Here is a 26309-nt window from a genome sequence, read left to right as displayed (position 1 = left end):
ATGTCGGATCTTGGCTCGGAAGAGATCGAAGAGGAGGCAGAGAATGATTTAGGGGTCAGTGGGGGCTACGGGGATGGGGGAGAGACAAAGAGAAGGGGCTGGCTATAAATGACAACGGGGTAGAGGAGTAGGAATGGGTCAGAAGTTGTAAAAGCGAGGCTGTCCCATGGGAGCTGCTTTTCTGAGTAAAGCCCGCCTGGCTGGACATCTTTTTCAGTTGATATTTTTCACGATGACTCTTTTGCAACTAAATTTGTGCATATTTTTATAACGATAGGAATATTTGGAAAAGACAAATATCATCATAAATCATGAATTAAGCTTATTATAAACCAGCGCAGAAATAATTAAAATTCAAAAACTGGGGTGGCAACAAGTTGCCAAAATATTATAGTAAAACACAGAAGATTCTACAAAACGTATTCTTTAAAAGGTGCAATTAAAATAAAAGCAGAAAGTTGACTATTTTTTCTTATTTTTTGAAGATTCAAATACGGAGGCCAATATGTATACTTCACATTGCTTTTAAACTGGAAGGAGCTGAATTCTGCTTGCAGAACACATTAACTGCATGCTTGAAGGTCTTGGGTTCAGTTTCTAGTAATAGGAACAATCTCTGTTTGAAACCCTGGAAATTTCCAGAAGAATAATAAGTGCTTTGGGCAGCAAAAGCAAGTGTGATCTTGCAAGATCTTAAAAATACCAATATTGTTTCAAGGGAATAATAGGGTACTGAACATCATAGTCTAATAACAATGTAGTACTGAACCAGTGGTCTGACTCATGATAAAGCAACTTCACGTATTCTGATGTTTATATAAATACAGCTTTGAAACGTTTTAATTCTCTAAGCATATTAATGTTTAGTATAGTATCAAGTGTAGCTAAGTAATGACTCTGGTGATCCCATAGTAGCTAGAATATTGGACTGTGATCAAGGAGATGCAAAATCAAGGAGATACCCCATTTGGTAATGAAGCTCATTGGGTGACTGCTCAAATCAGTATCACTCTGCCCCTTCTATCTACAAGGTAGTTCTTAATACTGATAATATGAGGCAAGGTTTTCATGACTGAGCATCTGAAGAGCAGCATAGACATGTCATACAGTATGGTCGTTATTGTTACTTAACTAGGAATATGAAGGTGGACGCAATGAGGCTGGTGAACGGCATGGACATGGGAAAGCCAGATTACCCAATGGAGATACCTATGAGGGAGAATATGCAAATGGTAAAAGAAATGGAAAGGTAAGATTTAGTTAGAAATAACTTGTTCATTATATATACTAATGAAAAAAATCAACTGTATCTTCTTAGCCAAATTAAAACAAGAGATAAGGATCAATGGCTTCAGGGAAACTCACAGTTTGCTTGTTTATTTATTTCCTTACTAAATTAAGGGGAGTCCCTTAATTGCAGAGCTAGGGGTAGCCCAAAGGCCTTGATAGTGGGTAGTCTTATGACTGAAGCTCCTCCCTTTCGTGAATGAGATATTGATGCATATATAAAGCACATATCATGCTGTCATGACTGTTATCTTGGGTTTTTTTGGCTTCCCTGTAGATAACAGAATAACAAAGTTGGAAAGCATCTTGGGGGTCTTGTAGTCCAACCCCCTATTCAAGAAGTAAATTGTATAGCATTTCAGACAAATGGTTGTCCAAGACCCTATAGACAGAAAAATCCCAAAATCAAGTAAGATTTGAGCATGCTCAATAAGCATAGAATGCAACCAACCCCCACCCCCTCCCAAAAAAAGAGAGGGAATACAATTGCATCACTGGAGCAGTCTATTGTATAATATTCTACTGTATGTCTCACTTCTTTTGTATTAGGCCATTTTCCAAGTATAACCATTGCAATAAAGCATCTCTGTAATATATATGTTTCAGGGTACATACAGATTTAAAAATGGTGCAAGGTACATTGGTGAATACCTTGAAAATAAAAAACATGGCAATGGGATCTTTATTTATCCAGATGGATCAAAATATGAAGGTATTTATATTTTCTTCATTCAAATAGTACCACACCACTGACAGAAGATTATTGAAGATGTTATTATCTAATCATGTTGTTAAAAGGAAATATACCTAAGTATATATGCCTAAGTATATTTGCCGGCAATGGAAAAAAAAATCACGATACGTCTTAACATCTCACGTGAAGTTGTGACTTTGACACCCCTGATCTGGATGAATTGATCCAAAGTCAGTATCTGCACTTTCATCCAATTTTTCCACATTACCATCTTTTCCCCAATTTTTAATGTTAGATTTCCCCATGAAGTCAATTTAGCATAGAAAAAGTATTGCAACTTTTTTTTAGATATTACATTACATAGCTTTCTAACTGATATAATTGTATATAGAGGAACTAGAGTTCTATTGTATGTAGAACCTAGAACAGGGGTAGGCAACCTCGGCTCTTTCATGACTCATGGACTTCAACTCCCAGAATTCCTGAGTCAGCTGACTCAGGAATTCTGGGAGTTGAAGTCCATGAGTCACAAAAGAGCCAGGTTGCCTACCCCTGACCTAGAACTTTACACTGAGGTAGAATTTGCTCATCTGGTTGTGTGACATCAACCTTGCCCAGATTCCTACTACAGGCTAAGTTGTCTTTTATCTGACTTATCTAATGTATTTATTTGTGTTATTGTCATTACTTTCTTCTGTCATTTCTATAGGATTCTTTTAGTTCAGTGTGACCTTGCTCTCTCAATCATGATAACAAAATTTGGATTGTTTTTATTACTGCATAAATACTGTATACTTTTCTTTAAAGTAATGTAAATATAAAGACCAAACACTATGGTTTATAAAGCCTATTTATTGCAGGAGACTGGGTGGAGGATCAAAGACATGGAAATGGAGTTTATTCTTACATAAATGGAGACACATACACTGGAGAGTGGTTCAATAATTATAGGTTTGCTTCGCCTGATTTCAGATTTATGTTTTACTTCTTATAAGTGTCCTCCAGAGATGTTAAACTACAGTTTCTATCATATTTTGAGATTGTGGCTGTATGATGATTTTATTTATTGTGAGACTAATAGACTACAGTAGATGAAAATGTTGTCAATGATTTTCCAACTAATGTGGGTTGTGCAATTTCTACAGCCCTAATTATGTAATTTAATAGAGGGACCATTGATATATTCATTGGTTTTTTTTCCCTGAGCAACATAGAAATCTCATTTAACAACAAGTCTTAATTCTAACAGAAACATTTATTATTAGCTATCTTCTTTTCTTTTACTATATCTTGGATATCCTGGTGTTGGAAATGATTAGACTTGTTTATGATTATAGTTTATACTATTTTACTCCATTAGCCATCCAGAGAGCAGTGTTATTAGACAGCAATATAAATACAGTAAACAAAGGAGGACTCTTTTTAGCTGAAAATAAATATACATTACCTGTTGCAGCAACCCAGTGGTTTGCATTCTTATTGAAGATATATCTCTATCCAGGGCTTTTTTCCTCATAGAACGCTCAGAACGGAGTTCCGGCACCTTTTTTGGATGGAACCTTGTAGGGTAGGCAAGGCAGGTTGTATGACGTGTGAGTTCCGGCACCTTTTTCTTTTACAAAAAAAGCACTGTCTCTATCTATATAACACACAGACATTTCAGTGCAGGTAATTTAATCAATGATTTAAATCAGATTTTTCTTAACACTTGATTATTTAATTTGCCTTGATTTAAATCAATCCATTCCTTGACAATGTGAGCAAGATTGTATGCAGGGTTAAATGATAAGAATTTCTTCTGTCTTAATACAAAGCAACTTTTCCCCCCCTCTCCAATAGACATGGGCAAGGTACTTATTTCTATGCATTAACTGGTTCTAAATATGTTGGCACTTGGGCGAATGGGCAACAAGAAGGAGCTGCTGAACTTGTTCACCTAAACCACAGGTTCCAGGGAAAGTTTGTGAATAAAAATGTATGTATGTAAGAAATTATATTGCTTTCTGAAAAATGTGCATTAGGCATAGAAAATAAAAGACTTTCAGCTTCTTTTGTATCTAATCCCATTTTAGTTATGATAATTCTGGTATACAGAAACTCATTTTGTACAGAAAACTCCAGTATTTGCACAGTCATTTAGATCAGGGCTTTTCAGCCAGTGGTACGGGTACCACCTGTGGTACATTGGCACCTAGCAGGTGGTACGTGGCCATCCTAAAAAAGTGGTAACGGGGGAGGGGAATGAGCACAAGCCTGAGCGAGAGATGGCTGGAGCTGCAGGACTGTCAGGGCTTAGCGGAAGTGCCAGGATCAGTGCCAGGCTCCAGCTGGAGCTCGGCGCTGATCCTGGCGGTTCTGCTGAGCCCAGAAGAAGCGCCGATCAGCTGGAATGTTGCAGCATCTCCAGGGTCTTGTGATTTACATTCAGGTGCTTGGCAACTGATTCATATTTATGATGGTCACAGTGTCCCAGGGTCATGTGAAGTGACCAAAACCTGCTGCAACCACCCAGCAGAGGGGGGGGGAAATAAAAACCAAACACCCCCCCCACCCCACCCCTGCTGCCAATCCTCAACAGAAATGCTCACAACAATTAAAACCTCAGACAGGAGGAAGAACGCAGCTGGGCGGGCAGGCAGGTGTCTTGCTCGGCTGTGGCTTGGGGGGCACTTTTTTCAGTGCCATTCTAACTTCAAACAGTCATTAAGTGAACTGTTGTAAGTCGAGGACTACCTGTACTTCACTTTTTTCCTTTTTTTTTTGGTCATCAAGTTTTTGACACCTTGCTAGGCGGTACTCGGATGTTGCCATATCCTAAAAGTGGTACAATGGGTGAAAAAGTTGAAAAGCCCTGATTTAGATGAACAAGTATTTTTCAACCACTATTTTGAAGGAGCCCTAGAGATATTTTGATTAGCAAGAATATGTTTTATTTTCATAAGAAATTCATAATGGCTACAACGAAAGCAATAAAGAATCTTGACCATCTTTAGAAAAAGCACATTTATTATTGTATAAAGTTTGGGGGACTTCAGTTTAGCAGAGGCATGGAGTGTGGGCAGACACGTAGAAAAATGTAGAAATGAAGTTAAAAGAAAATGAAAGAAGGTTTTCATGAAGAACAGTAACAATGTTCAAGTCAGGAACAATAGATCTTGTAAGGTTGAAATGTTTTCTCACTTATTTCTGAGTGTAGTCCTTTCTGAAGTGTCCCCCCCCCCCCCCGCGAAACTAAACTGTTTATTCTTATACAATCCTGAAGGGAATTGCTGATAGATGCCGTGGATGGTACAGCATAACTGTGAAAATATTTTAGAATATAAAACTGTTGAAATATTACTAATATAAGTTCCTTTGTTTATACAGCCATTAGGTGCTGGGAAGTATATATTTGATATTGGATGTGAGCAGCATGGTGATTATTGTCAGGAGGTAAGTGCTATTGGGTTAAATCATACTAACAACCAGGAAACCCAGAATTATACTTTTATTTTTACTATATTTAATTCTGTCTAACAGTTAAATAATAAAATAACTGTTACAACAAAGTGTATATTTTAATTTAAGTGTAGTTTTATAAAACCAACACTTTTGATAGCTAGCAATGCTAAAATTACTTCAACTATCTGGCTTATTTTTTCTAGAAGGAAAGTGATTTTGATTTTCCTCCCCTTCCCCATTCATCTTTTGGAGCAATACTTGCCTTGAATCCACACTGACCTTCGCCAAATAGGGCGGAAGAGGATTCTGTACAATATTCACTTTTCCCTAACTTTGCAAGGTCAGTTGAATCATCTAGTTGTTGCATTAATTATAATTAAATCATAATTAATTAAGGCAAGACTTGAAGAACTTTCTTGTTGTCACTTGATGCATCAATAGTTTGCCCAAATCAAAAGTAACAATTTTATAGTTTTGTGCAGTTATTGAAAATAGATTGCCATTTTATATTCTGTATGCAAAAAGGCAATCTATCCTTATTGAATATAGAAATAGAAATAGCACTTACACTTATATACCAATCCACAGTGCTTTACAGCCCTCTCTAAGCAGTTTACAGAGTCAGCATAGTGCTCCCAACAATCTGGTCCTCATTTTATTGGCCTTGGAAGGATGGAAGCCTTCAATCAATCAATCAATCAATCAAATAAATGTAAAGCAAGCATACCTAGTTTTCAGACATACATGATTATCATGCATCTTATCCTTTGTGAATGTTGTGTAGCAGTTATCCGACAAATACCCTGTGTTGTTTTAATAAATCTGCCTTTCCCCAGAACTTTTAAACTTTCCTCCTTGAACTTTTAAACTTTTGTATAATAAAAATAACATTTCATTTGATCCTTTTTGTAATTTGCTTAGCTCATACAGTACTGTACAAACCAAGGAAAAAGAAGGAGTAACAAACAAATACCTTCTACTCAGAATTATGAGAAACAATTAGCCACTGAAATCTTTTCAAATGAGGTGTCTTTTGGCTTTGAAATAGAATGATTTTGCATGTTTTGCTTGCATGTCACTTAAGTTAGAAAGAAATGTAGGGTAAACATTCCTTTGGTGTATTAATTGGCATTATATTCCCCACACATCCTAAATAATTATTTTAGCAATTTTTTGCTTGTTTGCTTTCTTTTGTTTGAATATGATGGTTCATTTTTATTTATAGAGACTATTTTTTGCAATTTATGTTGGTAGAGAAAATGCTTTTATTTCCTAGAGTTTCCAGATGTTTGAGTGAAACACAGCGATGGATTAAAGTGAATTATAGGGGCAGTGCAATAGAAATGGGACTTTCTTGCATAGAAAGACAAACCAATGGCAGATGGGATGGCCAATAGGTTTCTTAAACGAAATTTTATGAAATGCTGCATGGCAAATATATCTAGCAGCACTTATATATTTAAGGGATAGCGTTTGCATCACAACACATGCTTGTCAGTTGTGCAATTTAATTTAATGTAATTTAATTTAATGTAATTTAATTTAATGTAATTTAATTTAATGTAATGTAATTTAATTTAATTTAATTTAATTTAATTTAATTTAATTTAATTTAATTTAATTCTCCATGTATCTAGTTGTTTTAGGGGGAAATATTCTTGAACCATCAAAAGTATAACAAAATGCCAGTATTCAGTTATTAGGTTTTTGTTGTTGATGATAAAGCACCTAGTATTTTCTTGGTAAATATTTCCAAAATGGAGAGTGGATTCTTTCAGCATCATTTTAAGGATATTGAAATCACAAAAGCAATGCACAAATTAAAAACGGCATCTGATTAATTAGATTTAACATAGTGTTGCAGAGTAACACAAATATTTCAAACCAATTAGTCAAAGCAAAATTTGTTACTAAATAGAAGGTCATAAATGTAAGGCAATACTCTCCCAGAAAATAGCTCCAATGTTTAAATATAGACTATTTTTAAAGAGCACCCACCAGGAACATGGTTTAGTAATTTAGGCTTGGAGAAATATCTGGCTCTGTGCATTGTTGGGAATTGCTAAGATGCGTGATGTCAGTGCTGCAAACATTGAGATGTTTTTGCACTGACAATATAAGAGACAGCCTGTTACTTTAATTGCTTCATTTGGGGTGGGGGGGGAGAGGAAATCTACCCAGATGTTGTGAGAAGATGAGAAAAGTCCCCGTACAGAATGGGAAGTGAAACCTCATATGTAAAACTAATTGGATAATGTGATTTATGATGTGTAGATAAGGGCGGGGATTGTGTGTGTGTTATGATGGGTTTTGAGGGGAGGAGATTTCAGATTCTGGCATGCCTCCATGAGTGCCGATGTTTCATTTCATTATTAAGACTTTTTAGATAAACAGTGTTTGCATTTTGTTTGAACTGTCTCATTTATTGGAACCATGACACGTGAAGCCTGTGGTGCATGGGTCTTCATAAACTCTTAAGAAAAGCTTTTATCACAAATAGACTGGCCATTTCCTTTTTCATTTCTATTATTGTTCTGAATATTAATCCTTCTTTAGGAGAAAACAGAAGAAGAGGAGGAAGAAGAACCTTTGGTATCAATGAGTCCAAAATGGAAAGCAACAAAAATTACTAACCTAACCCTTTGGGTACCTGAAGAACCGCCGCCTCCAGAACCAGCTCCGGCAGCTGCAGAAGCTCCGGCAGTTGAGGAACCTGGAGTTGCAGGTTTGTATTTTGACTTTCGAGCAACCTTTCGTGCATCCATGAATTCATTTCAGGGGTGCCAACTTAATAGATCAAAGTCTTGAGCACACTCAGAAAGCTATATCGGTAGGGAGAATCCAGAGTCGACACTGTCATTGTTTGTATTACCAGAAATCTTTATTATCTTTAAGAAGTAGTTATTACCAGTTTTTGATAGTATCTTTTTCTAGACAGCTACTGTTTAGCCAGTGGCGTAGCCTGGGGGGTGCAGGGGGGGCCGGCCGCACCGGGCGCAACATCTGGGGGGGCGCATTAGATGCATTTTACTTTAATTACATCAGTATTTTCATAACAAACAATACATGTGCTTAGGGGGTAAGGGTTTCTTTAACTAATCTAGTGGAAGAGACTCGAGTGCTAAAATCCACGGGTTAGGGGGCGCAAATTACTTGCCTTGCCCCGGGTGCTGACAACCCACGCTACGCCACTGTGTTTAGCTCCAGTTGTTCAGAGCCTGCTTACCTTATTTTATGCTGTACATAATTGTAATGTGATCTATGTGGAGTCAGCTTTAGGCTTGATCTGGAAGCTGCCATTGGTGTAAAACCGTGGTGTCAAAGTCAATTTCATTGAGGGCTGCATCAGCATTGCGGTTGTCCTCTGGGGGCCGGGTGGGTGTGGCCTACTGAGTGGGCGTGGCTAGAGTGCATATGGCCTACTGGGTGGGCGTGGCCAGCTCTACATCGTTCGCATCAAGGGTGCCTATGGGGGCCTGGGCAGGAGTGGGACAGATGTGAGGGTCTCTGGCAGAAGGAGGGTCTCTGGGCCAGGGCCAAGGCAGTGGAGGCCGTTCCCTCACTGTTTCCAGGATGGCTTCGCGGGCCACATGAAACCACTTTGCGGGCCAGATCCGGCCCCCGGGCCTTGTGTTTGACATGTCTGGTGTAGAATGTGAAAGCAGAGTTGCTGATAGGAGACACTTGGTTATGCTTATTATACCTCTCTTGAAGCAGGTATACTGGTAGTCAACTACCAAAGCAAATAGTCAATCAGCAAACTATATAACTATGACATATAAGACCCTGGTTGGGGATCAAGATGTCAAACCGACTCTTTATGGAACTATTTGAGTGTTAAGAGAATTACAAGAAGCCCTGCTGTATATTGCTGGATTGATGTATGTCAATTTATACTCACGGATCTTGTGGCAATGCCTGCATTTTAGAATGTTTCGTCTTTGAAATGACATCTTTGGAAAATCTCCCCCTTCAGCGTGGACTTCTCTTTACAAATTGGGATGGCATTAGGAGAAGAACAAAGCAAGGACTGTCCTTTTTTTCCTTAACACTTTTACGTTGTTTTAATCAATGCTTTTTCTTCCTCTGTGTTAGGAATTCCTATTGCTGTATTTGTCTTACAAAGGGGAAAAAAAAGACTGTTGTCATCTGTTTAGGAGGAGAACTTCAGGTCGTACATTATTAATGAAAAAGAAATAGCACGGAAATTAAGTAAGGCAGATGTTACTTGCTTTTCTAATTTTTCCTTCCCTTCTCTGCACCTTTTTTTAAAATTTCAGCTGGCGAGGAGAATGCTGCTGAAGTACCCCCAGAAAGTGCCGAGGTGGCTGCAGAAGCAGGGGAGGCCGCTGAAGCAGCCTCTTCACCGAAAGATATGGAGGAAGAAGAGGAAGCAGCTAAAGATGACCAAGGAGATCAAGGTGAGGGCAAAGGGAGAGGGAACATGCAGTGCATAAGGAAGCTGGTTGCTCAGAAAGGATGTCAGCTGAGTGTTAAGTATTTACACAATTTATCTCCTGCTTTTTGGTTAAAAGATCTTAAGACGTGGTACACAAAAAACAGTACACAAGACAACGCTAACGTCTTAGAATGTCTGGCAACTGTTTAGAGAAAGTGCTGTGATTTTGCAAAATAGTTCTACGCCAATGTACTTGAATTAAGAAGCACCATGTTGGGAAGCTTTTTGCTGTTTACAAAAAAAAGGAGGAAGGTGAAGAATCTGCAGTTTGGGCAAGGGCAAGATCACATGGCCGTGCCTGCCATCTTGGCTTTTGGCTTCTCCTTCCCATCTCCTCTCTCCCCCTCTCCCCTTTGAGGAACCTGTTCATGTAGACATTCAAAACTGTATTGTTTTTGAATGTGGATGTAAGAATTCGGCTCTCTGTTCCTAAATCATCGTGTTGGAATATAGCATTGTACAAAATTGCAAAGCCAAATCTTTACTAATAATGGATATACAAAACTTTTTTTAAAAAAAAAACTTTACCAATATCCAATTGAACACCATTCTCTTTCCTCACAATCTGTACTTAAATCATCACACACCTGATTTCTCTAACATGTTCTTAGCATTTTAAAATCTGTTTTGCTCCGTTCTTCCTTTCCCGTCTTGTAATATTGTCTATATTTGGTTTTAGTTTAAGCCACTCAAGGAACTGTTTTCGGATTCTTTGGTTTGAACTACTACTTAGAAAAATGAGAATTCACAAATAACAGTGTTGCTATTTTTTAATGTTAATCTGTTTTTTCCCCCCTCCACAACCATAGCTGAAGAAAAGGAAGAAGATACAAGAGAATCTGAACCCCAAGAATAACGGACACAAATTACAAAAACATGGAAAAAAATAGTTTTAATTCAGTCACATTGAAGTTCATTAATTGAGAATTTGAATACTTATTGAATTCTCTCCCTGAAATCATTGGCTAATTTTGCTGAGTATATGACTTTTATTTCTTTAGTTTATTAGCTGGTTTGCTTGCTTAATGTTGGAAGCAGCAGACTTGTTTCTTTTCCGTCTGAGGTAAGATTTCCACCTCCATCTTTACTCATTCCTGCCTCTTTTCTTCCTCCCCAACCCCCTCACCATAAAAATTAAATGCTATCTTTTCTGAGTTTAAATAAGTTTGCTATGTATAGTTTAAAGAAACAATAAAATTTATATTGACTAAATTATATTGACTTATTTCTTCTCCTACATAATATTTCTTTTTTTTCTTTTCACTTTCTGTCCTTTTCCTTCTGGTCCAATAAAATTGCAAATGAATTCTGTTCAGTTTTCTGCATATCCCTCCAAGGGATTTTGTACAATTCCAAGCCATACTCTTTGGTCAGTTGTGATTCTAAAGGAATTAAAATTAACCACAGCCAACTTCAACCAATGGTTTAAAAAGGTTGGAAGACAGTACATAGACTGGAAGGAAATAAAAACCAAGGTACCTTCTTGGCTATATCAACATTCTGTTTTACTCCAGTCACTCCAGTCACATAAATGTTCCCACCATATTCCACAGGACTTACATGCAACCCTCAATCCAAAATAAGTAACATACCCATTGCAAAAAGTGACTCTGGACAGCCTACATCATAAAAACACAAAACAACTGCCTAAATGTTGGAGGTGTGGTGGTGAAGATGCAACGTATTTTCATATATGGTGGACCTGTAAAAAGGTTAAAGCTTTTAAAATGGTTAAAAATTTGGTGGAACATGCAAAAGATATTTAAGAAAAGGATAAAGTTTTGTCCGCAATTGTTTTTACTGGGCATTATTACTGATACTACTGTTGTGGACACTAAGTTGATGTTGAATTTAATTACGGCAGCAAGACTTTTAGTAGGGCAATATTGGAAGAAGGAAGAACTGCCGACTATAGAAGAATGGACTTTAAAAGTTTCCAACCTGGCGGAAATGGCAAAGATCTCAGCGTACTTGAAAGACCATTTGCAACAGAGATATATTGTGGAGTGGAAAATATGGATTGATTATATCCAGAATAAATATGGGACTAAAAAGTTTCATCTAGCATTTGAATAAGTATTAATGTGATATTTATATTGCTTGTAGTTATTTTATAAGAGTTAAAGTGCGATAGATTTAATAGTTTACTGTTGTTTGCATAAGGTAGATTATGATTGTTTGTATTTTTATACCCTGTATTTAGCTCTGGGAAGTTGGGGAGGGGGGAGGGGGAAGGGAGGGAGGTGTTGGGGAGGGTTGGGGAGAGGGGAGGGGGTTGGGAGGGGTTTTGTTTTGTTAAAAATAAAATGTATTGTAAAACTTTTCAATAAAAAAAACACAAAACAAAACAACTGTAACAATTCAAACAATATAAAATAAATACACAGTATATGGCTGCTGAGTAAACACAATTCCCATAGTGTTTAAATTCATGATTCTGATTTTCATAATCAGAACATTTGAAGTAGCACTTTTGTAGCTGGGGGTTGAAATGTTTTACCACGGAGACGTCCTCGGACAAACGCTGGCTCTTCAGCTTTGAAACGGAGATGAGCATCGGCCCCTAGAGTCGGAAATGACTAGCACACATGTGCGGGGGAACCTTTACCTTTTTATTTATTGGAATCAGCTATATGTTAAGTATGAAAATATAACTTCTAAAATTATATCTGTACAGCATGTAAACATTTTTCAGTTAGATATTGATAATGTGATTTATAATAGCCAATTTTGTAGCTGATTAAAGAGAAAACATCCAAAAAATCAAAATATATTTTAGTTATAGCCAGCCTATCTATTAACTTCAGTGGTATTTAAGAGTAACAAATGACTTGATTTATTAGACTTTTGAATGTTTTCCCTACCAATTATGCTATCCAGTATGGGTATTGTTTAAATTCTGTACAGATGATTGAATTTCATATTTAGAGCAATATTAATATCTTGTGAGAAGAAAGCTAAATATTGATTTTCAGAAACAAATATCAGATGCATCCACTGAATATATCTCAACAAATAGGAAAAAAAAATCTGTGCGTTAGAAGGAAATATAAGTTTCCTGGTTGATTATACATCAGGTAAGTTAGCATGAGAAGCCTCTAGAGCAGGGGTAGGCAACCTCGGCTCTTTTATGACTCATGGACTTCAACTCCCAGAATTCCTGAGCCAGCCAAGCTGGCTCAGGAATTCTGGGAGTTGAAGTCCATGAGTCATAAAAGAGCCGAGGTTGCCTACCCCTGCTCTAGACTCACCTTTTTATCTCTACTATGAAAAACACCTCTTGAATTTTGTATGATTCCAAATGAATTTTCTTCTTTAAACCAGCAGATCTTGTGTTTAACCAATTCCACTAGATGTCACCCAAGACTGTTGTACAGTTATTCTAATTTTAAAACACTGGGAAAATAAACGTGAAAATAAATTTCAAACTTACCTGCATTTCTAGGCAAGTCTTTTAAGCAACGATTACATTTATTTAAAAAAAAAAATCTTGGGAGTGGATATACGAGTCTCTTCTTAAAAGCCTCCAGTGTTGCAGCACCTACAACTTTTGTAGGGAAGTTGTGCTACTGGTTAATTGTTCTCACTGTTAGGAAAGTTCTTAGTTCTAGGTTGCTTCTCTCCTTGATGAATTTCCATCCATTGCTTCTTGTTCTGCCTTAAGGTGCTTTGGAGAATAGGTTGACCCCCTCTTCTCTGTGGCAGCCAATCAAATATTGGAATACTGCTATCATGTCACCCCATCTTTCACTAGACTAGACATATCCATGCAACCATTTGTAGGAGGACAGCACCCTCCCCCCAGGAAGCTAGAAGCTGATGAGGACAAAGACCCCTAAAATCTACATATCCCACCCAAACTCTAAAGACATGGCCCTTAGGACACTATAGGATTAACCCACCACCATCAAAATACCAAAAGGACATGCTCAAAAGCTCAGGTAATAGGAAGAACAACTCCAAATACAAAAGCCCAAGAAGGTATAAAAAACCATCACTCCCAGCAACATGTGGTCAGCTGCTCCAGAGCCTCATATCTTGTGGTTCTGCTGTTCAATAAATTACAACCTTCTTTTTAAAGCACTCTCCATTTTGTTTATTCCCGGCTTGGACTGGACCTCGATGGAAGATTTTTCTTTCAACATGTTCTTCATATTATTTGGTCTTGGCCCTCTAAATGGTGGAGGAACATGGTGCTGATGGAAATATTGGGTCTTATTGCACCAAGGACTTCTCACCCAAGGTGGTTTATCTTAAAAGTTTTGGTCCAAAACAATAAGTGGATTGTACTTTCTATAGATGTCTTGGATGTTAGTACATCAAAGCAATTTACAAAAGCTTCAGCCTAGAAGGGATTGTTTCCTAAAGCTTTTCTTCACAGTCCTTTTATACAGATTCCTCCAATTGTCCATGGAAGAGAAATTTATGAATTGTTACCATCGCCTCATTCTATTTACCTTATTATCAAGGCTGGCAACTGCTACTGCTCTTACAAATTTAACATGGGACAAGTTAAGGAAAATAATATATGTGTTCCCCTGGTTTTGCTTCTTCTACAATGAGTTGTCTTAATGATTCAAGAGTATTGGCAAATCGGTGTCACTCTTCTCCCCACCACCACCACCACCGCAAGAACTGGGTTTTGTGTATTGTACATTGATTGGCAATTGAAGCTGCTGATTTTGACCTATAAAACCCTTCATGGCTTGGTACCCAACCAAGCAATTAGATCTAGGAGAGAGAAACTGCTGTAAATCCAACCCTTTCAGGAGTTTTGAGGGGGGAGGGGCTCGAGGCAAAGAGACTGCTTATTCACCTCAGTACTGTCATTGCTAGTTTTCTGCAAACTTTTAAAGATGAAGCTGTTTCAGAAAGCCTTTCCTAATGTTACTATCTCATTTTTATTTCTAGTGTAGTGTTGTGCTTTACTTTTGGAATGCATTGTTTTGTATTTTTTTTCCTATGGGAGCCACTGAGAGTTATTTTTGATTGCTGCAGCATAGAGTACGTATTTTTTTATTAAATTTTTATATCACCCATCTCCTCTATAAGGTAATTCTGGGTGGCAAGCAAACAAATAGCAAAAGAAAAAAGAAAAGAAAAAGAAAACAGAGTCAATGAAACTTTGATTTGCAAAAGCACACATACACAAAAAAGGTAACCTTGATTTGTGGAATGACCCAGAGAGAACAGAATCCTGTCACACTGAGACGATTCACCTAGGATTAGTGGTCTCTCCAGAGATTTTTCACATCAGTTTGAAGTCAGTAGTTGCTGGGCAGTTCTCAGTTTCTGAGGTATTAGATTTTTTTTTATAGTCAGATAATTGTATATTATTTTCATAGTAATATATTATGAGCTGTGCAGAATCAGGTGATGACTAAATTGAATTAAATAAATGAACCTCATCATCAAGGGATCATTATAGACCAGGGGTCAGCAACCTGAAACAGTGAAAGAGCCACTCGGAACCGGTTCCCTCACAAAAGGAAAAACTGGGAGCCGCAAAAAATGTGCACGCATGTGCGTACATGCGCGCATGCGCAGAACAGGGTTTGACTGAAGAGTGGAGCCAAGGCGAGATATGCACCTACCCTGCATATTTGAATTGATTGGTTGAACTTTTTTAGTCCCACTTTTTTTTTTTGGACTGCACATGGCAGAGGACTGGGAGCCGCAGGAGAGGCTGAAAGAGCCGCATGCGGCTCTGGAGCCGCAGGTTGCAGACCTGTGTTGTAGACTATGTCAATAGCAGAAAGTACATTACCAGAAGAGGGGAAAAACTATTTAAAACTGGAACAGTTAGACAACTTTAAACTGCTTCAGCTGTGGGTAAAAAGCTGGGCAACTTTGTGCTATAGTAAGAAGGATGTGAAGATGACCCCTGAGTCAAGGATGTAACTACAAGCTTTCATTGCAAATTTGACTATTGGCCAGTCTGAGTCCTTCCTTTTTCTTCCACCATGCAACCGTGGTGGCCAAAATCCATTCAGCTACAGTTTGTTTTTTACAAATTATTTCAGAAAATTAATTGATAAATCCACACAACAGTAGTAAACGTACAAAATAAGAGCAATTATTCTACGTACAAAAGAAGAACAATTGTTTACTATGTACATCGTTGGTATCTTAAGAAAATGAAAACAAATGAGAAACATTTTAGATTAAGATTTGAGAATACTACTGTTGCCAAGGTTATGCATATTTATTCCCTGACCATCTAGAAAACGGTTTCAAATGTGTCAAGATACAAAAAAATGTCTGAATAGTATAAATAATAGATAAGAGAATTGTGTACATTCATCAAAAACACGTATTATTTGAAGTGCATTTCCACTCATTTCTCCAGCAGTTGTCACCTACAGCGATCATTCCACAAGAGGGCGCAATCCTACTTCTTTTAAGCTTTGCGGAAAGTCCAACTACATTTGGCCCCTCCTTCAGGTTTTCAATCCAGATGGACTGTATAATAAATATGACTTAACTTTCACAATTACGTACTGCCTGAATTTTCAGTTATTTCTTTTCTGCCCTAAGCTTTTGTCTATAAGACTGTATGCAGGGATTTTCTTGTTTTTAGTTATGGCATGTAAATTAAATTATTTTAGGTGTCATATGAATTCCTATCTCAGGAAATCTCCAACAAATATTATACTGATATGTCAGCTTACTTTTTATCAGCATAATGGATTTTAGAACAGCAAAACAGTAAACAATCCTTTTTGCTTCAATTGTACTGCAAATTACAGAACAATTCTGGCATCTTACAATTACTGAAATTATCTAGTGGAAACTAATGAGTAGCCAATTAAAAATAACATATGCATCATTCTTCGTTTATTTTAAGTTAACTATACTTAAAATTTTAAATTTAAACTTCAAATATAGTTAAGAAGTACATTTTGCACTTGTCATGGAATTATTTAAAAAAGAAGAGGGAAAAACCCCTGTCAACATGGCTTACATGAAGTTCCAAACAAAAATCTTAGTTAGCCCTTTTCTTTCTATTAAAGCCAGCTCCCGAGTTCTGAACAGATTTGGCTGTTAGCCCAAGAAAACAGACTGCAGTGCGGTCTTTTGGGCTATGAGACTGCAGATATAAATTAGATTATCGTTTAACTGTCCACAGTAATGTGTTTCCAGTCAAATGCAATATTGGCTCCATGAGTTAACATTTCCACTGGTGGATTAACCATCTGCCATCTTTTCTCCTCTTTCATCTCTCTGCAGAAACACATGGCTAGAGATGGTACCTAACAAAATGGAAAAATCATGAGGTTCATGAGAAGAAATACAATAATTTGGAGAGAAACAAAAAGATGTCCTATTTATGCCAACGTGATCATACAAGTAGTTTTCAGTATCTGTCTATGTGAGTCTAGGACTAGTTACCTGAGACTTGTTAAGGATCCCTGAAGGGAAAAGACAAACTATAACCTTGTTTCCTGCCCAACAGGTAAGAAGATGAAGAACAAGACATTTTTTGAGGTCTACATAAGGATCATTAATGTGAAAAAGCAACATCTGGGTATCTTTGGGCCAGTCACTCTCTCTCAGCCCAGTTCACCTTACAGGGTTGTTGTTGTGGGGAAAATAGGTGGAGGAGGAAGAAATATTAAGTATGTTTTCCACCTTGAGTTATTTATAAAAAATAACAAAGGCAGGATGAAAACAAGCAAACAAGTGAATAAATCTGAAAAACAGATGATCTATGTCGTCAATATAAGGCAGTCTGACCTTATATACTGGTCTGCTTGGTTTGAACAGAACAGAACAGAACAGAACAGAACAGAATAGAATAGAATAACAGAGTTGGAAGGGACCTTGGAGGTCATCTAGTCCAACCCCCTGCTCAGGCAGGAAACCCTATACCCTTTCAGACAAATGGTTGTCCAATCTCTTCTTAAAAACTTCCAGTGTTGGAGCATTTACAACTTCTGGAGGCAGGTTGTTCCACTCATTAATTGTTCTAACTGTCAGGAAATTTCTCCTTAGTTCTAAGTTGTTTGTCTCTTTGATTAGTTTCCTTGATTAGTTTCCATCCATTGCTTCTTGTCCTGCCTTTGTTTATTTTCATGTATTAAAGGAGCTACTAGCCAGTTTATTTTATTTCTATCATTTTAATAAATAACTTTGCTTTACTTCAAAAATTGCCAAGTGTGATGCCTGACATTTCCTAAAAGAAAACATGAGAAAAGTTCTACCTGAAATCCTTGAAATTTATTGCAGGTTAGGTAGGTACCTCAATTTAGTGCAAAGTAGCTGTTCATATTTTGAAAAATACATTGAAGTTTTCTTAGCCCTGATTAAGACAAGAGATCATGAATTCAAATTCTGCCTTAGCCACGAAAGCCAGCTGGCTGACCTTGGGCTAGTCATTCTCTCTCAGTCCAATCCACCTGACAGGTCTGTCGTGGTGGAAAAAATAGGAGAAGGACAGTGTGTTGGATATGTCCCCCACCTTGAGTTATTTGTAAAAATAATTTAGGGATAGAAATAAAATAAAATAAAAAATTTATAATAATAATATAATATAATATAATATAATATAATATAATATAATATAATATAATATAATATAATATAATATAATATAATATAATATAATATAATATAATATAATATAATATAATATAATATAATATAAGTAATATAATATAATATAATATAATATAATATAATATAATATAATATAATATAATATAATATAATATAATATAATATAATATAATATAATATAATATAATATAATAATATAATATAATATAATATAATATAATATAATATAATATAATATAATATAATATAATATAATATAATATAGGTAATATAATATAATATAATATAATATAATATAATATAATATAATATAATATAATATAATATAATATAATATAATATAATATAATATAATATAATATAATATAATATAATATAATATAATATAATATAATATATCTCTAGACTCCACAGGTATTAGACTAGGAATGATGCAAACTGTAGTAGTTCAAAACCTCTGAAGGGTGCCTAGTTGGTAAAGTCTGAATAATAGATATAAAAAGAATTGATTGACAATGTTAAATTCCTAAATTATAAAGAACCAGGAAAAGGCAAAACTAAATAAAATGGCAGTGTCTTACCCTTTGAACAAACTTAGCAAATTCACTGCTTTCTCTGGCAGGCAGACCCAGTAATGGCCGAATGATGGAATCCACAGATGAGCGATGACCAATGATCAGAAGGGTGCCTGTAGACAGAAATTGGATTTCTTGAAGTGTCATACTAAGGTACTGGATATGATTTTTTCTAGACCTGTTTCCCCCAATCTGTGGTGTAGAAGAATATTGAGAATATTTTCTAGGCCTGTTCCCCCTGTTTTTGAAGTCCTATTTTTAATACATTTTCAGCTTTTTGACAGCTGTGGGTCAAATTTATTTTTTCAAAGGCTGGGGGATTAAGTAGTGCAGTATCAGCCCCACTCAGCAGACCAGACTAGGACATCAACTCCCCAAAGGTGCTTTTTTCAAGAGGCAACTGGACTGACTTTGTTTTTCCTTGAAGTTGTTTTGCTTCGGAGCTGAAGAAGCTTCTTGGATGAGACGTGAAACAGGAAGGCTAAATTACTTTTATTCTTATACTCCAGTGAATCGGGTGATGTCTGCCTGAGCTACTTTTGAATGTTATCTTATTCTGGACTTTAAAAATACTCCAGCCATCCTAACTGTCTCCAGGCAGTGGCTTAACGGGGCTTGTGAAAGGTTGGTGGATTTTTTTTAAAAAAACTTTGATTGTCAAAGTACAACATGTGTACATTGAGATTAGCTGAGCCTCCCCACCCCCGTGCTCCCTCCCCTGTGACAACAAACCCTCCATCCTACCACACCATGTGAACCAACTACACCACACACCGGCCTCCCAAGTCAATTCTGCATATGTTCACAGAGATTATATCCCATTTAAAAGCCTAACAGCCCACAGACAAAAGCTATTTTTCAGCCTGTTGGTACGGCTGGCTATACTCCTATATCTCCTACCGGATGGTAGGAGAGTAAAGAGATACCGTGCAGGGTGTGAGTCATCCCTGAGAATCTTCCTCACTCTTCCAAGGCAACGAGCCCTGGCGATGTCATCCAGTGGTGTCAGGGGACAGCCCACAATGTCTTGTGCTGTGCTCACTACCTTCTGTAATACTTTTCTGTCCGCGGCTGTCAGACCAGCATACCAAACCACGATACCATACGAGTATTTTAACTCCTTTCTTTCCTGTTTGTTTTCTTTCCTCATAGTCTTAGATATGTTAAGCATATCATACCAGTATTGTTTTCATTTTCTTCTGTTTCCTGGCACAAACTAGAAGGAAAACACCCTGCTACCTTTGATTTGCCACTAAATTTCAGTGGTGCCCAAAACCGAGCCACATGCAGTCAGACAGGGGAATTTTCTACAGCAAAATTTTGTTTGCATTTTCATCACTGACCAAAGGATAAAGGTTTACCTTCTGTTGCACAAGTATCAGTAATCTGTTTTACACTTGCAGAGCATCTGCTAATATAGTCTTCATAGCGTTCAGACGGCACCAAAGAAGAAGAAGGGAAGTGGCATCTGTTAACAAAACAATCCACTTGGTTAAAATTTGACTTACAGCAGGAATGGATAATCGGAGTCCTTGGCCGCCAGTTCTTTTACAGCTGTTGATAGAGAGACTGTCTGATTGTGCTACTGAGATCCAATAGGGTTCACTTCTGAAAACTAGCAAAATGTCTGCCATTTCAGTGTAGTACAGATGTTTGTCTCTTTACACCAGGGGTGTCAAACTCAATTTCATTGAGGGCCACATCAACATTGCAGTTGCCCTCAAGGGGCCGGGTGGGTGTGGCCAGGGTGGGCGTGGCCTACTGGGTGGGCATGGCTAGAGTGCCTATGGCCTACTGGGTGGGCGTGGCCAGCTCTACATCGTTCTCATCAAGGGTGCCTATGGGGGCCTGGGCAGGAGTGGGACAGATCTGAGGGTCTCTGGCAGAAGGAGGGTCTCTGGGCCAGGGCCAAGGCAGTGGGGGCCGTTCCCTCACTGTTTCCAGGATGGCTTCGCGGGCCACATGAAACCACTTTGCGGGCCGGATCCGGCCCCCGGGCCTTGTGTTTGACATGTCTGCTTTACACACTTAGAACATTTTTTTTAATAAATTCTAATCTCTCTCTGAATCCTAGTGCTATTCTCTTATGCAATGTGGCTTTGAATATTTTTGAATCGTCACTCACCCATTTTAGATTAAATCTTTGCAGCCCACCTGTAAAATAATGCATGTTTTTGCCTGTAGCAACTGTTACATTTGGATCATTTGAATACTGTTGCTGTTTCATTATTGAGCTCTCATTATGGCTTGTAAAACCATCTTGCTTCAACCAGAAGATTTGGTATAATTTATATTGTATCCTTTTCATTATGATATAATAAAAATGGCTAATTTGATGGCAAATTTGATGGCAAACTTCTAGAAGGACTCTGGTGCTATATCTGAATCTTTTAAGGGCAATATGTGACTGAGTCTGAGCTTCAGTTTTAGATTTTGTGTCCTTCTTGTTGTACATATGGAGATCTCGTATAAATGGGCTTCAGTGGAGGAAGCAGTACATACATTTCCATATGTCTGTAAATGAAGGATTCTCATTGATTGGATGATTGGACTGCTGCACTGCTATAAGCTGCAAAGGTTGAAATTGGATTGGCTCTCCTGAAATCTAAGTTGCATGGAAAATTATGATCCAATTTCTTTCTTTTTTTTGTAATATATTCAACTTCATAATGATGTCATCATTTCCTCCCCAAGTTCTCACTGCTATAACCTCTTCAAGTAGTTCTTCCCTGTTGGTTAATAGATCAGTGAGACCCATTACTCTTGACTCTCCTTTAGCCTTTTGGAAAATAAAGTAAGAAGAGCACTAAAGAATTGCTGGGATCTTGCAGGTTTGGTCTACCTGATTTTCTTGGAAATGCTTATGTAGTTGAAGTCTCTCATTATTACTGTTTTTTCTTTCTTTCTTGAAAGCTCTATTATCTGGTATAGAAGGATATTCTCCAGGTCTTCTGCCTGTTTTGGCAATGTATTGTTTATATTCCACAAAAATATATTTCTTCCTTCCTTATACAGTATTCTTACTCAAATGCTCCAACTAGACCTTTGTAGAGGGACGCGGTGGCTCAGTGGGTTAGGATGCTGAGCTTGTCGATCAGAAGGTCGGCAGTTTGGCGGGTCGAATCCCAAGTGCTGCGTAGCAGAGTGAGCACCTGTTATTCATCCCAGCTTCTGCCAACCTAGCAGTTTGAAAACATGTAAAAATGCAAGTAGAAAAATAGGGACCACTACGGTGGGAAGGTAACAGCGTTCCGTGCGCCTTTGGCGTCTAGTCATGCTGGCCACATGACCATGGAGACGTCCTTGGACAACTGCTGTCTCTTTGGCTTTGAAACAGACATGAGCACCGGCCCCTAGAGTTGGAAATGACTAGCACGCATGTGCGGGTGAACCTTTACCTTTACCTATAGACCTTTGTGCTCATATTCCTGAATCTCAAAAAAGTGTACTTCCTTCAAATATAAGGCTACTCCTTCTCCTCTTTTCTCTGATTATTTCTTTTGATTAGTTACACACTCCATTCCTTACTTTTTATCCTTTAAAGATTTTAGCAATATCTACCAAATTTACCTTCCTGCATTAAGACTTCCATTTATTCCTGATATAACATGACTTCTTCCTTATTATCCTATATACATTCTTATTATTGGGTGCCTCCACACTTTGCATATGCCTCCCAGTTCCATTACAAGTATTTGCTGTCACACTACTTTCAGAACTTTCTTCTCCCACCTCCAAGAATTAAGTTGAAAGTCCTCTGGATCACTTTGCAAAGCATCTTCCAAATACATTCTTCTTCTTCTTGTGAACTGTAATCCATCCCTTTTGTACCTCACCTCTTGCCAGTAACTGCCATGTCAGAAATGTGTTCTAGGATCAAAGGATCTAAAACACTCTAATTGGTATCATTTGCCAATTCATTCAGTCAGTTCTAAACTAATAGACCAGAGAAATGCTGTGGATGTAGTATACTTACAGTAAGGCATTTGATAAAGTAGACCACAACCTACTCCTTGGTAAGCTAGAAAAAGGTGGAATAGACAACATCACCACCAGATGGATCTGTAGCTGGCTGACAAACTCTGTTCAATGAGTAGTCCTCAATGGCACTACATCCACATGGAGAGAAGTAAGCAGTGGGTACCACAAGGTTCTGTCTTAGGCCCAGTACTCTTCAATATCTTCATAAATGACTTAGATGAGGGAATTGAAGGGGAAGTCATCAGAATTGCAGATGACCCCAAACTGGCAGGCGTAGCCAACATCCTAGAAGACAAACTCAGGATCCAGAAAGATCTTGACAAACTTGAACAATGGGCCCTATCCATCAAAATGAGTTTCAATGTGGAGAAAGTTTTACTGAGGAGAAAAGCAAAGTTTTACATTTAGGCAGGAAAAACCAAAGGTACAGGTACAGACTGGGCGAGACCTGGCTTAAAAACAGTAACTGTGAGAGGGACCTTGGAGTCCTAGTGGACGATCACTTAACCATGAGCTAGAGGTGTGCAGCAGCAGCCAAAAAAGCTAATACAATTCTGGGTTGTATAAACAGAGGCATAGAATCAAGATCACACAAAGTATTAGTACCACTTTATAAAACCATAGTAAGACCACACCTGGAATACTGCAGCCAGTTTTGGTTACCATATCACAAAAAAGATGTTGAGAGTTTGGAAAAAATTCAGAGAAGAGCAACTAAGATGATCAAAGGCCTGGACACTAAAACATACAAAGAACAACTGCAGGACTTGGGTTTGGCTAGTTTAAAGAAAAGAAGAAATAGGGGAAACATGATAGCTGTATTCCAGTATTTGAAGGGCTGCCACAAAGATGAGGGGGTCATGTTATTCACCAAAGCACCAGAGGACAGGACAAGAAACAATGGTTGGAAACTGACCAAAGAGAGAAGCAACCTGGAATTAAAGGGTGTTGTGACTCAGGGCCAGCCGGTGGGCCCGGCAGCCGGCTCAGATGTATCGGATGACTCAGATGAGGGGGAGGAGGAGTGTATGGGAGACGAACCGGCTGATGATGGCTTGCAGGCTTGGCAGAGCCCTCAGCCGGGGCCCTTTCTCAGCTGCGTGAGCCCGATAGTGCGGAGGATGATGACCCACAGCTGGCCCTGTTCAAGGACGCCCGACGCAGGAGGCAGTCGAGCAGGAACAAACAAAGAAAGGCTGTGGGACTCCTCGGGAGGAGGCACAGGGAGACCATGCCCTGAACTCTAAATAAAAGGAGTGTTTGGGGAGGGGCTGGTTGCTGAAAGCAACCCTTCTGCTTGAGGATTCAAGTTCCAGTGTTTTTGTTTCTTGTTCTGTTAATTGACTAATAAATCTTGGCAGACGCTTTTCAGCCTTGGACGCTCTCCAGTCTCTACTGCTTGAACAGGGGTTTGCCTTATTACAAGGCCGGTAGTTGGCTGGTTCAGAACAGAGGGAATCTTACTGACAGTGAGGACAATTGACCAGTGGAATAGCTTGCCCCCCAGAAATCATGGGTAGTTCATCACTGAAATTTTTTAAAAAGAGACTAGACAGTCACTTGTCTGAGATGGTATAGGTTCTCCTGCTTGAGGGGGTGGGGCTGGACTAGAAGACCTCAAGGTCCCTTCCAACTCTGATTCTATTCTATTCTATTCTATTCTATTCTATTCTATTCTATTCTATTCTATTCTATTCTATTCTATTCTATTCTATTCTATTCTATTCTATTCTATTCTATTCTATTCTATTCTATTCTATTTTCTGATGTTTTCTTTTCTGCTCTATCAGGAGTGAAAAAAGCAACTATATCTCCTGTCACTCTTTTGCCCAGAGCTTCACAGTTCCTTGCAATATCAAGGATATTGTTTTCTTTCCACATGGATCAGTAGAAAGGAATATTTGATGAGCTTTGGGAATCTTCTGGTACACTCCAAATATCTATTCCAGGAAGGCAGCAATTTCCTTTTGATGGATTATCCAGCCAACAGATTATGACTTCAGTCCTTCTGAGTTGGGAGTCTCTGATTGTTACCATCCATTACTCCCTATTTCAGGTTGAGGGCAAAAATCCTTTCCTTTGCAAGCTTATATTTCTCAGGCCCTGAGTTTTATGGCAGCTGCTCTTCATCCATGCATCCACAAACTTCCTCAGCAGTGAAATCTTTAAAATTATTCTGAACTTCCAAAGTGTAACAGCTCTTCCTGATAGCCTTGTATCTTTCTGGCATATTCCTCCATTTCTCCATCCCCTCCACTTGACTTTCCTCTATCTTTCTGAATTGGTGTTGTTGTCTATTATAGAACTGCTTCCTATCTAATCCAAAAATTCTCAGTCTTCCTTGATAAGCTAGAACAGGGGTGTCAAACTCAATTTCATTGAGGGCCACATCAGCATTGAGGTTGCCCTCAGGGGGCCGGGTGGGTATGGCCAGGGTGGGCATGGCCTACTGGATGGGCGTGGCTAGAGTGCATATGGCCTACTGGGTGGGGGTGGCCAGCTCTACATTGTTCGCATCAAGGGTGCCTATGGGGGCCTGGGCAGGAGTGGGACAGATCTGAGGGTCTCTGGCAGAAGGAGGGTCTCTGGGCTAGGGCCAAGGCAGTGGGGGCCGTTCCCTCACTGTTTCCAGGATGGCTTCGCAGGCCACATGAAACCACTTCATGGGCCGGATCTGGGCCCCGGGCCTTGTGTTTGACATGTCTGAGCTAGAAGGTAAACACTGTTGCCTTTATCCTCTTCAACCTATTTCCCTTGCAACGATCAGGCAGCCCTTACAGCATGTATAGTTCTTGCCTTCAGGAAAGTTACAAAAGCATTTTCCTCTATCTCTATGTTCCTCTGATGAACAACAAGAAAACGTATTCCTTTTCCTTGATCTTCCTTGTCAAATAGCTATTGAGCAAAAGCACAATCAGCATGTGAACAACCAACATAAAGTTTCGCTCTACCAAACATTATTGTAATTCTTAAAAATTGTATATGCATGTTTACAGATATATATAGGGGTTGATTATGTGATTGTTATGTGATTTAATATGTAGATGTTTTAAAGAAATAATTGGTTGCAGTTGGTTGCAATCATGAGAAATATTTATTCACTAAAATCTGCAAATGCTTTGGAAATAAATATCCAATTGTCATTATAAATTTGGCACTGAATTTTCAATGCTAACAACAAATTTCAAGAGAAGATAGCAGCATTTTCAATTACATCCTGTCTATTTCACACCCCTTATATAGTTTCAGAAGATAGAAAGATTATTGTAGAAAACATTTCGGGTAGTATCATTGTTTAAATAAGATTTTAGCC

The 26309-nt window shown here is 38.2% G+C and overlaps 2 protein-coding genes across 2 annotated transcripts in view; one reads left to right on the top strand and one right to left on the bottom strand.

The window, feature by feature from the left end:
- RSPH1 (radial spoke head component 1) lies at window positions 1-10737 on the top strand (the record flags this gene model as incomplete). Its single annotated transcript, XM_081326495.1, has 9 exons — window positions 1-54; window positions 1136-1249; window positions 1894-1999; window positions 2842-2932; window positions 3821-3956; window positions 5348-5413; window positions 7979-8147; window positions 9703-9843; window positions 10691-10737. The coding sequence occupies 9 exons, from the start codon at window positions 1-3 to the stop codon at window positions 10735-10737; spliced, it is 924 nt and encodes a 307-aa protein (XP_081182621.1).
- Window positions 10738-16643: 5906 nt separating this feature from the next.
- The window catches only part of UBASH3A (ubiquitin associated and SH3 domain containing A), a gene marked incomplete at its 5' end in the record, with an annotated part of 35175 nt that continues 25509 nt past the window's right edge, over window positions 16644-26309 (bottom strand). Inside the window, 3 exons of the mRNA XM_081326585.1 lie at window positions 16644-17134; window positions 19022-19128; window positions 20377-20483. Of these exons, the coding sequence (XP_081182711.1) occupies window positions 16997-17134; window positions 19022-19128; window positions 20377-20483 (352 nt within the window). The 3' untranslated portion in view covers window positions 16644-16996. The remainder of the gene's footprint in view (window positions 17135-19021; window positions 19129-20376; window positions 20484-26309) is intronic.

This window comes from Vipera berus (assembly GCF_964194415.1).
Source record: "Vipera berus genome assembly, chromosome: 4".
NCBI classification, from domain to species: Eukaryota; Metazoa; Chordata; class Lepidosauria; order Squamata; family Viperidae; genus Vipera; species Vipera berus.
This window is presented reverse-complemented; position numbering and strand designations above follow the sequence as displayed.